At 49.9% G+C, this 16,011-nt stretch overlaps 1 protein-coding gene across 1 annotated transcript in view; it reads left to right on the top strand.

Moving 5' to 3' along the window:
- Positions 1-514: 514 nt before the first annotated feature.
- The window catches only part of GPR50 (G protein-coupled receptor 50), a 29,513-nt gene continuing 14,016 nt past the window's right edge, over positions 515-16,011 (top strand). Inside the window, exon 1 of the mRNA NM_205361.2 lies at positions 515-729. Within this exon, the coding sequence (NP_990692.1) occupies positions 555-729 (175 nt within the window). The 5' untranslated portion in view covers positions 515-554. The remainder of the gene's footprint in view (positions 730-16,011) is intronic.

Below are 16,011 nucleotides of genomic sequence, written 5' to 3'. Positions count from 1 at the left end.
GCTCAGGACAACAACCCCCTCCCTGCGAAGCCCGTCCGACGGCGCGGGGCAGCCGCGGCTCACCGCATTCCCACTAAAACCCGCTTTCTGGCTTCACTTTCTAAACCGGGCTGAGAATGGACGCGGCCGCGGGACGGCAGCGGCAAGAGGCACGCGCTCGCAGAACGAACCCGACGGCGGAGACTCGCTCTCCCACTCACGGTGGGATGGAGCAAAACCGAGCCCTCACCGCAGGGGAGCGGGGTCCAACTTTCGCCCCGCGGCCGCCCCGCGCGACACGGACCGCGGCCGGCGGAGCTGCGAGAGGGGCGGTGCCGGGCCCCACCCCCCGCCCCGCCGCTCCGGACCTCCGGGCGCATCCCGCCGCTGCCGCGCGGTGTCGCCGTCGGACAGCGCTGCTGCCTGCCCCGGCCCCGCTCCGGCCCCCCCGCCCCGCCCCGGGCCGGGCCGCGGCACCGCCCGGGGGAGGGGGCGGTGGGAGCCCCCCGAGCCACGGCGGGGAGGAGCGGGCGGCGGCGGCCTGAGCGGCCCCGGCAGGGCCGGGCGGAGCGCGCATGGAGCGGCCGGGGAGCAACGGGAGCTGTTCGGGCTGCCGGCTGGAGGGGGGTCCGGCGGCGCGGGCGGCCAGCGGCTTGGCGGCCGTGCTGATCGTCACCATCGTGGTGGACGTGCTGGGCAACGCGCTGGTCATCCTCTCGGTGCTGAGGAACAAGAAGCTCCGCAACGCCGGTGAGCGCGGGCGGGCGGGGGGCGGCGGGCGGAGCGGCATCGTGTCCGGGACTCCGCCGCCCCGCACGGGATGGGGTCCGGCCCCGCACGGCGGCGCTGCCCCTCTGGGCGCGGGGCGGTGAGGGACGGGCGGCGCGCACGAGCGCTGGGCAGCGGGGCCGCCCGCCTCTCCCCGCCGGCCCCGAGGTGCTGCCCCGGGCTGCTCGGACTCACTGTCTTTTTTCTTTTTTTTTTTTTGTCTTTTTTTCTCCCCTCACGTCGCTTTTTTTTTCTTTTTCTTTTTCTTTTTTTTCTTTTTGTTCTCCAACTTCTTCGAAGTTTTGTCTCCCAGAGACAGCTGCAAATAAAGGAGCCCGTCCTCCGGTCGCGATCCAGGTAAAGCCCACATCGGTTTCAAAGAGAAGAGAGCCGGGAAGGAGCAGGGGAAGCAGGCGTCGGTAGCGGGACCTCTCAGGCAGCGGTGCGGAGGGGGCAGCTCCCGCTGGACGCAGAGCTGCTGCTCTGCCAAACACGGGCTGCGACGTCCCCGCCGTGCGGCCAGCGGGTGCTTCGTGAAGCTGCTGAGCTTCGGATGACCAACTGGCAGCAGAGCAGAGCTTCTGCACGGTGCTTTGAGAGTCTGCTTTGAAGCTTTGTACGTTGGCTCGAGTAATGAGTTAATCTAGGAAAGTGATAACGGTGATACTGCTGTTAACCCTTTTAAAGAGAACTGTATGTTTTGAGGGCATCCTCCTTTTTGCCTTGAAGTTGTGTTATTTGAGGATATAAGTACATAAATGGCTCCGAGGGGAGCTGCACGCAGGCTGCGTGGTGCTGCTGACTGGGTACCACAGTGTGCCTTTTGCTGAGGGTACACTGACTGCTTTTACAGCTAGAGACGTTGAGTGACCTTTACTTTTATAGCTTGTTAAATGGTTTGGATGAAACGTCTCCGGTATTTATAACAAGAGAAAGTTAAAGGCATTCTGGAGATGCTGATCTCTCTATCTTCTGTAGATACTGAGTTACTCAATAGAGTTCTGTACAAGTAGGGGCTGTACCAGTGGCGGATGGGACAACATATGATTTCTGGCAGCACAGTGTGGCTGCTGGCTGGGGCAGGGTGGGAGGCAGCAGCCCTGCCATTGAGTCTCTGTGTTTTTACCGGCTCAAGGAATGTGCCCTGTGGTATCCACAGTACGTGAACATGCATTACATTTTCCGTTGTCTTCAGCTTTGTTTCAGAACGTGAGCAGTGTGAGTTTGTGGGTGGTGGGAAGGACAAACAGAGCCCCCAGACAGCCAGTGATTTGTTGTCAGCTAGGGAAGTGAAGCAAACGGATCGAGGCTTTCATTGCTTTTCATTCTGTTCACCCCTTGAACACGTTGCATGTTGTGACACTGTCACCCCTGTGAGCTAAGTTAAAGTGACTGCAAAAGTGGGGGAGAACGACTTTCCCTTTCAATGAGATTGGAGATATTTTCTGAATCTTCCTCCTGCCTAGCAGCCTGTGGTCTCAGAAAGCCTCTGGGAGCCACAGTTGAGGCCAGCACAGGTGAAGCTCTCATTAACCATCCTGGGTGGATGGTGTGCACAGAGTCTGAGGTGCTCACTTCAAAGCAGCAGCTGGTTTCAGGTGACCTGACAAAAGTCCTGCTTTGGTGGTGTGGGTGTGATGGGGACAACACTGGAGGAGCTCAGCAGCAGGGGACGGAGGTGGTCAGGCAGGTAGTGGTGGTCTGAAGTTCATTAAGGTAACACATCCAACCACCACCTGGTTGTCATCATCCTGTTTGGCTGAGAAGATTGTGTGTGTGTAAGACGCTCCCACAGCATCGCACATCAGCAGCTACGGCACCAGGAGCAGTTCCTGCTTCCCCTTGGCCCCTGGGCGGTGCCAGGAGTGGGGCTTGGCATGGTGCAACATCTGGCTGGAAGTCCTTTGAGCAAAGGCTTTTCCTGCTCCTGTTCAAGCCTACACTAAGCCAAGCAATAGATGAAAAGGATGCCACTGTGGATGTGGCAGCTCTTACCAAATCCTGGTTGCACCCAGCCTTGCTGCTGGAGCAAGCTTGTAGGAGATTCTGCAGTGTTGTTCACCTGGTGCCAGCGCTGTACCCAGGTCGAGCTGGACCAGACTGGGCTGTGAAGCTGGCACTGCCTGGTGTGTGATCGCTGTCATGGGGATGGGGCTTTGGTCCTGGGCTTCTCTGCGGGACTTGGCACAGTGCAGTGGGCATGTGCTCAGTTGCCAGCGACATCTGCCTTGGGCACAGAGCAGTTGCCCAGCACTGGGTGAGTGCAGAAGGTGATGGCTGTGGGCAGAGGGCACCCAGACTCATGGAGAGCTCTGGGGTTCCCTGGCAGTGGTTGGTTCAGCCTTTCTGGAGAACTGCTGGCATCTAATTTCCCTGGAGTAACACCTGGACACCCATGTGTGGAGCTGCTCATGTAGCCAGGGAGCTTCAAACAGGATCCCAGGCTTTGGTCTGTGTGTTCGAGGTGCGGGACACTGAGAAGGCTGAGGCAAAATAGAATCGTAGAATCATAGAATCATTAAGGCTGGAAAAGACCTCTAAGATCATCTAGTCCAACCATCAACCCAGAATGAGGAACATAAGCACTGGTCATAGGCTAATTGACATGACCATGACACCCAGACCACATTGGGCAGCCATGCTGCTCCCACTTAGTGAGCTTTCAAGAAGCACAACTGCCAACTAGTTCATGAGGCAGAGCTCTGCTCCTCTGGCTGAAGAGGTGTCCATGTGCCTTTATGGAGGCAGATGAGGAGAAGTGAACTTTTCTGGCAGCTGAAAGCCTTCGCAGTCTGACCTCTAAAACTGTCTGGGAGAAAGCATTGCACTCTGCCTTCCCTGTGGGAAGGAGGACGTGTCAGACGGGTGGTGATACTCCCCATGTTGTTGCTGGATGGAGCTCAGAGGGCTGAATGTAACTTCAGACCCATGTGGGAAATAGCACGTGCATTATATGGCATGTGCAGACGCACGACCAAGTGGGAGCTGCTGCGTATCTGAGCGTGCAGGTTGTCATTTGTGGATCCTTCTAGCTTTACAAATGTGAAAACTGCACTAAGAAATAGTCAACATTTTAAAAGAATTAGCCTGTTCTTTGGGCAGAGGCTCTGGATATGCGCTTCCGTAGCTCTCCTGAACTTTGTGCAAACAGAGGCATGCAGCCAGATTGTACATTCTTTGAAAACCTGGTGCAGCCTGGAGCTTCCCTGCAGAAAGCTGCTCTGCTGCCTTGTGGCTCCTATTCCTCGGTAGAGACGTCGTCTGTTTGGGGAGCTGAGCCTTCATGGGACACTCAGCGTGGGTGTAACTCCACCAGGGCCCCCGGGCTCTGCCAGCATTCTGTCTCCTCGCAACGCACACACCCAGTGCTTGTGTTGTGCCGGGGGTTTTGTGGGAGGCTGTCACACCAGCCCAAGTCAAATGCCACGCACAAGTCTTTGCGCGTTATGTCAGCACAGTTACCTTTGTCAGCCAAATGTGTAGTTTCAGAGAAGCCCTCAGATGGGTCTGACAGGCCCTCCTCCTGCAGAGCTGTGCTGACCATCACTAATTGTGTTTTTGTCTCCAGTCCTGTGCTGCTTGCTCTGCCCTTTGCCTGACTCTGTGGGCCGCAGCCAGGGTTATCAGCCTGTGCTTCCTGGGTCAGCCCTTCGCCGCTTGAGAATGTTGGCACAGTGCAAGCATTTGTGTTTGAGTGGGCTTTTATTTATTGTTCCAGGACCTCCGGAACTTCCGCACTGCCCAGTGACATGTTTCTCTGCTTTCTTTTACAAAGGTTGTTGATAGGGTTTTGGGGAGCTCCCTTGCATGGCCTCACTCCTAGTTTTGCAGACCTGAAAGATGTGCAGTAGTGTTGAATACTTTTCCCACTTGCTTCTGAAGTTCAGAGAACTTGATTCTGACTGAAACATAGATAAGTCATTCATATCTGCAAATGTAAAGAGACATGCTTCTGCTTTACAATGGCTGTACGTTTTTACCATCAGCCTGTTGTGTGGACAGGTGGTTGCTTTTTTTCCTGACATACCTGTAGCCATTATTTCTTGTCATACTGTTCAGCTTCCTTTACAAAATGTGTTACTTCCAGCTATTAATTGTGTAATGCATTTTCTATTTGTTATTTACTTAGTTCATCATTTGGCTCCCGTCCTGATCCTTATTTTAAACAAAGTAAATTTTTTTGAATGTGGTGTTGCTCTTTTTGGAAGGAGAAGGACTCTGCCGAAGTCTCTTTGAACATCTCCCAGTGAACACTGCCACATTTGTTTTCATTTAAGTGTTTTTGTTCAGTTATTTATATGTCTGGTTGGTTGTGGTTTGGGGAAACTGACCTTTTAGAGGCATCATGTTGGACCATGTTCTGTTTTCATATCTCATATGCATTGGGGAGCTTTGACTCGTTTCCTCCCAGCTCCTGCAGGATTTCCTTGTCCTAGAAAGCTGCCAACTTCATGTAGGTGGTTTGAGAGTACTTTTCTTTTTTTTTTTTTTTTTAGCACCACACGCTCTCCAGCATCTGCTACAAGCCTGAGATGACATAATTTCTCTCTGTACATCATGGATATCTGCTTTAAAGAGCTGCTCATCTGTTCTGCCAGTTCGTAGTGCAGACTCCCACCATGAGCACTGATCTCTCCTGGCCCGCTTGGACGCGGGGCTCTGTCAGGGGATTGCAGCTCCCTGCTGGGCTTAGCCTGGGAGAGATGCTGCTGGTCAGCCCTTTTTCTTGCTTCAGCGAGGCTGTAGCAAACAGCAGGCTGTGGGGCAGCACAGTGTTCCCCAGTTTGACCAGTGGGCTCTGGGACCAATGGAGCGGATGTGCTGTGGAGAGGTGGTGGTCCAGCCTGGGGCGGTGGTCTGGCCAGAGCCTCCTGAGCATGTTGTCCTGGCTCTGTGCCATGAGCAGCAGCAGTCCCTGCAGGTGTTCCTGGGCTAGGTACTTCTGCAGCTGTGGCTGGAGGTTTTAGGCTTCTTTCAGCTGAGTGAGGACCCTTCCCTCAGTGCCTTCTGGCAGCCTGACAGCAGCACTAGCACCTCCTGCCTTGCAGCCCTGGCTCCTGCCTCGCCCGGTCCCTCAGCAGATGCCCACACTCTGTAGGCTGCTCTGCCACGCAGGTGCAGTGCTGGCTGGGAGGTGTGCAGCAGAGCTCAGGGTGGGCTCCTCATCCTTCTGCACAGAATGTCCAGCATACGGCGAGGCAAAACCAGAATGTGCTGTGTGAGCAACTGGCTGATGGGTCAGGTCTAAAGTGTCATAGTAAATGGAGTTCCATCAAGCTGGTGACTGGTCAGTAGCAGGGTTCCCCAGGGCAGTTCTCTTTATTGTCTTCTTGACTTGAATGTAGAACTAGAAGGTGTTTTGAGTAAGTTTGCTGATGTTGAGTGCAGAGAGGCCTCTGGAGAGATTCAGACAAACAAGAGAGCTGGGCAAACACCAATTGCATCGAGTTTAACAAGAGCAAGTGCTGGATGCTGTGCCTGGGAAGGAGCAGCCCTGGCTGTAGATACAGCCCAGAGAATGGGATGCTGCAGAGCAGCCCCGCTGAGAGGGAGCTGGGGGTCTTGGCCAACAGCAAGGGGAACATGAAAGGGCAGGGGGAAGGCCTCGTGGCGGCCCAGCTCTTCACAGAGGCCCCAGCAGAGCCCTGCTGTGGCACGGTGTTCTCAGGACAGACTCTGTTTGGAGCAGAACGTGCCCACAGCACAATATGCATGCCCCAGATGAGCTGTGCTACGCAGTGCTGCGCGTCTCCACACATTATGCTTGGATTAGTTAAAGTGAAGTTCCTCTAATTAGGAAATAGGCATCAGACTCATCTGCATCCCCTGGGGGCTCAGCTCACTGATCTTTGCCTTCTAGTCTGGGAGGCTGTGAAGAAAGCTCATTTCTGTGTGGTGTCAGGAAGAGAGAAGGTGGGCACACACGCTCTGTTTACTTCCCCCCCCCATTTCCTTTGCGTTTTGTTTGCTTTTCTTTCTCCACTCCGGATGGGTAATGTTTAATCCCATCCAGAGGCCATGACAGTGCCCAGGAGGAGGACGGGGCCGTGCCCTGGGCTGGGGACAAGGAGGGGAATGCTGTGCAGGGTCCTGCACGGCCCTGCAATGATGGCACTGCTGTGTGCTTTCTGACCTTCGGCCATTCTTGTTCCTGAACATTGAAAGTTTGGGTTTAACCAGCGAGTCGGTGTCTTCTAAGACCATCTGCTCAGTGTCTTCTGCAGAAGCCTCAGGTCTGGGTGTGTTAAATGATCTTAGCACCACCTTTGGGCATGTTCCCCTAGTTGCACTGGCTTGAGGGTGGCCGGACACCCTGGAGCTCACTGATGGGTGCTGAGCAGTCAGCCCTGAACCACCAATGGCTCAGCAGGGCTGTCAGTACACTCTGCTCACTGCAGGACAGCCGTGGTGACCATGGCACAAGTCTGCGTGGGCACCAAAAGGCTGAGCAATGCTGTCTGCTGCAGCCTGCCCAGTCCTCCTGCAGGACAGTCAGATCGGAGCCGGGCACCAGCCTGCGGGAGTGCCAGGTGAGGGGTTTCTGTGCAAGGAAACCAGGGAGTCAAACTGTCTTGCCCTGCCTAACTGGGACAATTAGCTAACTAGCTAATGAGGGGAGCCTTCCTGGTGTGGCTTTACCCTCAGAAACTGTTAATTAAAATCTTGGTAAATCCCAGCCTAGACAAAGCTTCTGTGATTAGTGTGGGAGCAAGAAGAAACCAGTGGGTGAACACCAGCATTGTGTCCCTCAGCACAGGCACTGCTTTCTCCGCCTTCTCTGTGGAGTCTTTAAAATAATAAATTTGCTTTGGAATAAATTATACAGAAATGGAAGTGGAGCAGCGGGCAAGCAACAAGTAGGTCTTACAAGGAGTGAGACTATTTCTGCCCTCCCGCAGTGGCATCTGTCCTTCCTTATTTACATTTTGACTGCAGTTCTCTCATATCCACTCCCTTTTTTGAGACATTTTTTGCCCCAGAGTAGGCTGCAGATCTTCTGGTGGACTGTTAACCTTACAAAGCAGGTTGCAGCTGCTGGGGTGCTCACATTGCATTGATGAGCTGGTCCTTCACCATTTTCTTACCTTTGAAAGTGATGCTGTTGTTCATTTGCTGTGAGTGTTGAAAGATGCCCACTTTTCCTTACATGTGGGATGAAATCAAACAAGCAGGCTCTGACACTTCTTTTCCTGCAGTGCAATCCTGGTTTGTAGACAGCCACTTTTTTCTTTTCAGTATGAAAATTATATTGCTATTACATGACAGTTAAATATGTGTCATTTCTTGTCAGCGGTGTATCTGGGAAACTTGTAAAGTCTTTTTCTCTTCTTCCATGGTTAATTTTGCTTAGGACCTGCTTTGATATGAAGTCAGTGGAACCAGGTTTTTTTACTTTAGAAAGTGGAGGAAATACTGCAGATTAATAGGAGATATTTTATTAACGTCACCATGGGGGAAGCCTGATTCAGATTTTATCAGCAGAAATTTCATGCTGCCTGGCAGACTTCCTCCCAGTTTTAGAGTAAGTCCAAGTGGAAAGCTTTGCTTGAATATGGCCTTGAACTTGAGATTGCCTGTAAGCTTTATTGAGATCCAAGTGTGCACATATAGATGTTAAGAGTTTAGAAGAAATCATTAGTAAGATATCACTGTAGTTGGTGTTTTAAATTATATACCTGTTCTGAATAACTTTGCTCCAAAAGCTTCTGTTTACATTTCAATTGATTGTTTATGGCAACCAGCCAGTAAGACAGTGCGCTGAGCAAAAAGTGCTGAGTGTACCAAACACATGGGGTTATTGAGTCACGGGTAAATCAGTGGTTCACATCGGCTTGCACTAATGATAGTGCCCATTTAAAGAAAATGTACCTTGTAATTCAAAGTGTTTTAGAACTAATAATAATAATTACATTCTTAATCACCAGGAGGCAATGTTTCGTTCCCTTGCTGCCGAGGAAACCTTAGTGATGCAGGTTTTACACTTCCCTAAGGTGTAAGCCTCTCATTTCTCCAAAGCAATCATATTGGACATGTGCTGTTGTGTGGGATTATTCCCCTCTACTGAATGGGGAAAATAAAATTCGGCCCTGTGTGTTGTTTTGAGAAGAGAGTGGTTTGACTTTTTTCTGTAGCATGTTTCCTGTACTTCCTGTAGAGCTCTTTGGCAGCAAGCATGGAGCTGACGCTCTCAGAATGTCTTGTATAATGGATGCAGCTTGGACCACTCTATATATGATGGGAGCTTTACTCTAGGCAAGACATGCGCCTGACCTGGTTAGCCAGGGCATCTGCAGGGACTGCCGGCCTTCTCCCACTGGTTTGTCACCAGCAGAGCCTCAAGCCCCAGGCAGCCGTTACCCGGGCAGCATGGCTATGACTTTGTTGGAGATTCCTGAGCTAACACCAAGTTAGACTCATGCGATGCAGGCTTCTCTTGGAAGATACTCATCAAGATTTGTCTGCTTTGTAAGGGTGAGTTTTTGTTGAATCAGTTGGATTTTCTGGCCACTGTTTGCGCCTGGACCCTGGCAGCATTGTCTCATGTAGGCACAGCACCTTCCCTCCCTTCCCAGCCTCAGCTGCTGCTTCCTCACCTTATCTCCTCCTCCACTTAGCGTCATTCATTCATGAAAGCTTTATACGTGAACCACTTTGTAAAATTTTCTTGCATATTTACCAGAGCAGCATTTAAAAATGAGTGCTCTCATTAGAAAAGTGAGCGTGTTGTATTAATATTACATGTGAGCGTGGATTGCTTGGCTGCATGACAGGAGGAGCATTCCCCAGGGCACGCTGGCTCACCGCAGCCCAGTGTGCATTCTCTGGGAGGCAGCTGCTGCTGCTGCTGGTGGGACAGGGGGCAGATCACCCCCAGCTGTGCTGCGGCTCTTCTCCTGAGAGTGCACGTGAGCCCTCTGGTCTCCACGGAGTAATCCAGCGTGGTAAGCATGGATCTTATTTACTTGGCTTTCTGAACACTTTTCGATCTGGTGGTGGTCAGTATCCAAGACATGGTTTATATGCAGAGGTGAAATTGCAGGATGCTTAAGCATAAGGAGAACAATTAAAATATAGAAAATATCTACAGCTTATCCAAGACAGCATGTATTGCAGCCCTTTGCCTCGGGGTTCTGTGTCATTTCTGGGAGGGGCTGTGATTTATTCCACTCAAAATACTGTACATATTCATCACAATTTAGAGAGAAAATTTGAAGTGGAGGAGAGTTTAATGTTACCTTATAAGCAAGCACTTTATGCAGTTTTGATTTTGTGTGGTGCTTTATGCTCTTTCTCCTCCTAAAACCTGAAAATTAGATGGTTCGTGCTCTGGATGTGATGAGGGGTTGGAAGAACAAAAAAGTCCCAGAAACAAGAGCTTAACTTGTGATGTTGCCTGCACACTGTTGTTAAATACATCTGTCAAAGCCATCCTTTAAGACTGTGTTCCCGATGTTGCTGCTACAGAAGCAGTGAGGTAGGTCACACTCCCTCCGGGAGCTGCCCTGCTGGGAAAGTCCCTGTGAGAGGGGGAATCGCCTGGGGACCTCCTGTGCTGAGAGGGGAAGTGATGTGATGGGTTTGGCTACAGCAATGTCTGGCCCTTCCCTGTCCTCTGAAATATAGAAGAAAGCAACAAGGGCCAAGGTAGAAATGAGAAGAGAGGAACAGTAGGAACTGTGGGATGTGGATTTATGGCTCTCGTAACAGGACTTGTGTTTGCAAATATTTTTCTGCTTTTCCGAATAAGGTGCAGCAGCCCAATTCTGTTCTCCCTAAGAGAAAGATCATTTATGCTCTCAGCATGGATGCTATTTCCAGTTTTCCACGTCCTTTCAGTGTCTTAACGGTCTCTTGTGAGGATGAAGTATGTTTATTTTTTTTTCCCGATTAGGTTGTGCAGTGTCCTCCCATTAAGGCTTCTGTGATCATGTATCTTGGGAAATGAGTGCATATAGGTAATCATTTGTGTGATACCATGTGCCGAAGTCTGAGTCTGTGCAATTATCTAAAGATTGAATACCCTGTGAGCTACAGAACTGCAAAAGTTTGTGACTTCTCAACTGGCCTTTATCCAATATCTAGTTTTGTCTTGGATGTTACGTGGGTAATGAAATATATTTTGCATTATGTCATTCTAGTTTCCAAAATATATCTCCGGAGCATTGGTAAACTCAGAATTCTATTATCCTGGATAGGGGATTGGAAGATTTCTCGGATGCCTTCATAATGACTATTAATGATAATTATAAGCATATCATTTTTAGGCTCTTGAATTTGTATCTGCTGGATGTTTGTGTGACTGTTGCAATAGCCACAAGTGTTGATGTAAACAAAAGACCACATCCATGGAAAACAATCTGTGAATAGGCAGGAGATGGCTGTGCGCTGCGGAGCAGGGCTTTGCTCCCCTGCTTTTACATAGTGTCACCAGAGCTGTTACCTTCCCAACACATTTTCAATTTGGCAACATGGGCAAAGCATCAGCTTTGCCTTCTTTCACAACAGAACCTTCAACATAGGTAACGATCCCAGTATCACTTCTTTATTCAGCGTGCACTTTTGCTAGAGATCATGCAAGGGAGGAGGTAACTGCAGGAGGTGCAGGAGGGTCCCACCACCCACAGGCGGGTCATGGAATGGAGCAAAGGACCTGTGAATGCTGGCTTCAGTAGCTCATGTGAAATGCTTCCGGCTCTTCCCGGTGTCCCCAGAGCCAGGGCTGAGCCCTCTGCTGCTGATGACATGGGTCTTGCCTTGTGCTTGGAAGGTGACAAAGGAGAGTGCGATGTCGTGCAGAGTCCCCTGTGCAGCCTCAGCTACCTTCAGCTTCACTGAGGAATGAAAAGGGTTTGGGATTGCAGCAAAATACTCTGCCCTGCAGTGCTCATTCAGAAGCCCCTGGCTGGTTGATGTGCTGGCAGTGACATTTCCTGTGGCACCAATGTGCGTAGCGCTTCCAGAATGCAGGACAGAGTGTGCAGGCTGCGCACTGGGGTGCCAGGCAGCCAGAGTCCGCATGGACACTGCCAGCCCTGCCATTTTCATGTTTCTGATTTGCCAAGTTTCTCTTTTGTCTTGGGTGGAACAACACAGCCCCAGCTCCAACAAGCAGTCCACCTTCAATGGCCTGATAAATTGTCCTTAATTTTCTGGAATAGGTTAATTTCATTTAGGTAAGGGGAGGCAAAAAGAAGAGGCTCTCAGGGCACTGCTAAATCAGAAGATTAAGTCAGCATCAGATCCATTAGCAAACCAATTTGTCTGTGCTGGCTAGCGCTACTTCAGCCTCCTTGTCTTGCTTTTTCTTTCTCAAGTGGCAATTTAGGTAACCCTCAACCTTTCTGCTGTACTACGGCAATATGCAGTGGTTGTTCCACTTAAATGTGGGTTTGCTGCTCTCCGAACATATGTATTTATTGCAGGTTTAGCTTATTTATTTATACTATGGCAATTATTTCTTCTTCTGCAAAGGGAGTGTTTCTCCAAGAACTCGTGGGACTGAATTTCCAGAGCATGCAGTCCTCTTCTCTGCAGGATGCTGTCACAAAGATGTTGTTGCCTCTATTGTTTGCACATGTGTGCCCCATAATAGTTAGTGCCAGCTTTGAGCTTCCCCTCGGGAGCCCTGTTCCTCATCTCCTTGGTGGGCCTATACTTGTCTCACCAGTCTTCATTTCCTCCGTTTTGTTTCCTGTGGATTAGGGCCTCATAGACAGAGACTTTGCTATCAATTGAAGTCTAAACTCTGATGGAGACTTTCTCCACCTCTGGGATGTTTCTAACATGTCTGTCTTCTGTTGATTGTTTGCTAATTTCCCAGTCTTGGAGTATGTGACTTCCAAAAGACATCTGTGCTGTTGCTGCTGCCTTCCTTAGTCCTGCCGAAGCATTTGGGGCTTGGAGAAGGCATCTGCACATAACTTCATGCCTATGATGAGACATGCAGTTTTCTTCCTTTAGGCTGAAGGATTAAAGATGGGTTAGTTCAGCCTGAAACTGGCAGCGACTTCTCACCAGCATGGTTATTACCTCTGATTTTTCTGGTTTTGAGCATCATTCGTACTAACATTGAGCTAATCCCTGAGCTCCAAAATGAAGCCAGTTTTCCCACGGGCCAATTCTGCATTGTGTATGTATGAACTTGTTCCATGGTCTGTAGTTTTGAATGCCCCGCTTTCCTGGAAAACTTGGATCACCCTATACCTTTTAAATGAGTGTGATAACAAATAATATCCCTGCTCTGCTGGAAACCATTGTTTCCATTGTATGGAAACGTTTTTTTTTTTTTTTTTTTTTTTTTTTTTTTTTTAATGAGTCATCCACTCTTCTATAAAATGGGAATGAAGCTGGCCTTCAGAAACAAAAAACAACCAGGGAAAGGCAGGCGTTGTGATCAGACACATTTCGTTTCTCAAGGGAATGGATAGGAAAAAAGAGGAGCAGCACTGATACTCTGAGGTTTGTACACAGAAGGGATGAGTGTCTGCTGGGCTGGTGGGGGCAGCTGGCACCCCAGCTGGTGAGAGCAGCTCACTGTGCTCTGTCTCCCAGGGCGGAAGACAGTGAATCAGATAACCTCTCTGCATCCATTCAGCCATGTTTTATGCAGTTCTGTGATTACCGGAATAGACTTGCTGGAAGATGACATTGTTGTAAATGCTGCCATTACCCAAAAGTGGTCCCTGCGTATGCTTCAGCTTGTGTCTGTCTTTGGACAGTCTAAGGAAGCTCTCACATACACCATCACAATGATTCACTGTGCATGTCTTCCACAATGGCTGCTCCACTGGAGGATTGTGTGGAAAGTGCTGACTTAAAAAAAAAAAAAAAAAAAAAAAAAAAAAAAGGTCAGTAATTAAGTGGAGTGAATAGGAAGGTCCGTAGCACAGCTGCAACACCGTGCTGCTGTACAACAGTGCCAAAGAACTCTTTCCTGGCAGGTGAGCGTGTGTTCAGTTCCAGGAAGCCAAGAGGTGTGTGTGAACCCTTAGTTGAAGTGGGGCCCACTGGGAGGCATGCAGGCAGCAGGAGCCCTGGGGGAAACCAGGTTGTCCCTTAGAAACCAGCTGACAAGGTTTCTCCTGAGGAGACCTTGGTGCGCTTTGCAGGCTGACGTAGGGTGTGCGCACCATAGCGCTGACAGTCCAGGACCGGACTGTGGCTGTATTCAGTACATTCAGCTTAGAGCATGAATGGTTCCCAAGTGGGAGCAGCAGGACAGCTCTGGGTACAGCAATCCGTGTTGGAGTTTGTTAGGAACTCCTCTGGTCTGCATGACTGCCATTGTCATCCTCTGCTGCTGGTAGAGTAAGGAACTGAAATGCCAAGCAGTGGTTTGCTCAAGGCTGCATGGCAATTACCTGGCAAATTCCTCACTTGATACCCCAGTGAGTCTCCTGTCTGTCCCTGTGATCAGTGCTCCAAAGTGAGACTAGCTTTGAGTTATTCCTTGCAGGACTGCCTGGTGCAGAATTGCAGAGCTCTGTCAGCTCAGCACGCTCCTGCTGGGGGTAATCTCGGCCTGGCTGGCAGGTTAAGTATTTCATTTGGTTTTTCAGTATTTATTTTGGACCTGTTAGAAGCAGAATGCTCCCACCTCCTCTGTAAGTCAGCATCCTTCAGGAAAAACCTATCACTTGGCTTGCAGGATACGTGTCAGTCCTGGCATGTTTCACAGTTGATGCTCCAGACCCATCAGCATCCCTTTTTCCTAGCTGAACGCTTGCAGGTTTTTAAGTGATATAACACCAAGTGAATAATGGTGAAATTCATTCTGGCAAGATTTATGACTTTAATATTGGAGGGTTTCAGTTTAATACCAGATGAATGTATTCCTAGGGTTTTAGCCACCGCCTGGGAGTTAACAGTTACCTTTCAATCTGAAATCTTTGCCAGGGTCTTGTGTCACATCTACACTAATGGCACAGTCTTTATAAAAGGTTGAATTTCTTTACCTGGTGTTTTGAAACTAAATATGAAAGGGGGAATGTGGCCCTTAATTTTAACAAGTTCTCATTAGGTTTAGCAGCTGCTGTGAGCTCTGTCTCCCCTTTTTTTGCCACCTTGACAGTGTGTTTCAGGCTGTCAGGGTCTTAAAGGGTTCTAATAAAGTGCGACGCTTTTTTTCTGTTCCCCACAGCTGTTATTTGTCATTTGATATAAATCTGCCTTGTTACAGTTTCATTCCTGAACAAATGATAAAAGGACAGTATCAGAAGGCAGTGCTGGCATAAGAGCTCCCGCTTTGTTCCTACGGCAGAGGAAGCCATAGTTCTCCTTTTAAAGGCTTTGCTATGTAGCTGAATTTGGGAAAGACTGAACTGTTGGGGGAGACCAAAGCAGACTTCTTGCCCTGTTCTGCCCTTCGCTCCTGCCTCATCTCAATTAGTCACAGCGCTCCACACCCCACTCTCCTGATGCTGAGACACTGGCTTCTGGCGTAAGCTCTGCCTGCTTCATGGTGTGCAGCAAACGTGCTCCTTGGGCAGTGGCCATGGTGGCTGGGGCACCCTGCCTGCTGCCTGTGCTGGGGCTCTTTCCTTCCGCGCCCATCTCTTACTGATGCTGCAGACCCTGCTACCTTTCAACTCTGATGTTGCGCATCACCCCTGGGTTCCTTAAAATGTGTGCAGATGTTTGACTGAGCTGTTTCAGGCTGTTGATAGCTTCACATGGAGTGCAAGCACAGTCCTGCAGGACTGAAGATGACCTCCTGGCTCTCGGGTGTCAGTTGAGCTGCACAGGTAGGGGCACAGCCACTGTGGGTGTGTTCACATCCCCGCCAGGGAAATGCACTAACACCGGCCCTGCTGCCAGCTCTGCTCACAAAGCACAGGGCATTTGCTGGACTCTGCTTGGTCTCTCATTAATGTGCAAAGCTCTCACACGTTTCCGGCAATGTGCCAAGCATATTTTCTGGCAGAATTTCTGCAAAGCTCTCTGCAGCACACACTAAACTTGCCTTAGATCTGCCTGTACTGTCTGTGTTCCTAACAGCTTGATATGGGCGCTCCCTTTGGAGAAAGTGGTGGGCAGCATGCTGTGAGTTTTTGTTGCCTGCCTTGGAGTTGTGTGTTACGCTCCTGCTGGGGACTAGAAATTCCCAACCTTTCTAACCCTGTCAAAACAGCTCCCTCTCAGAAAGGTATTTCTAGTGAAATGTGATACTGCAAAAACCCTAAACACTTCGAAGATGAATGTATGATATCTGTGTTTGTATTTGGATACAAAGAACTCTTGTAGATGCCTCTGTATTAGGCCCAG

This window comes from Gallus gallus, chromosome 4 (genome assembly GCF_016699485.2).
Source record: "Gallus gallus isolate bGalGal1 chromosome 4, bGalGal1.mat.broiler.GRCg7b, whole genome shotgun sequence".
In the NCBI taxonomy this organism is placed as follows: Eukaryota; Metazoa; Chordata; class Aves; order Galliformes; family Phasianidae; genus Gallus; species Gallus gallus.
Note: the sequence above shows the minus strand (reverse complement) of the source record. Positions and strands in the feature narration are given on the sequence as shown.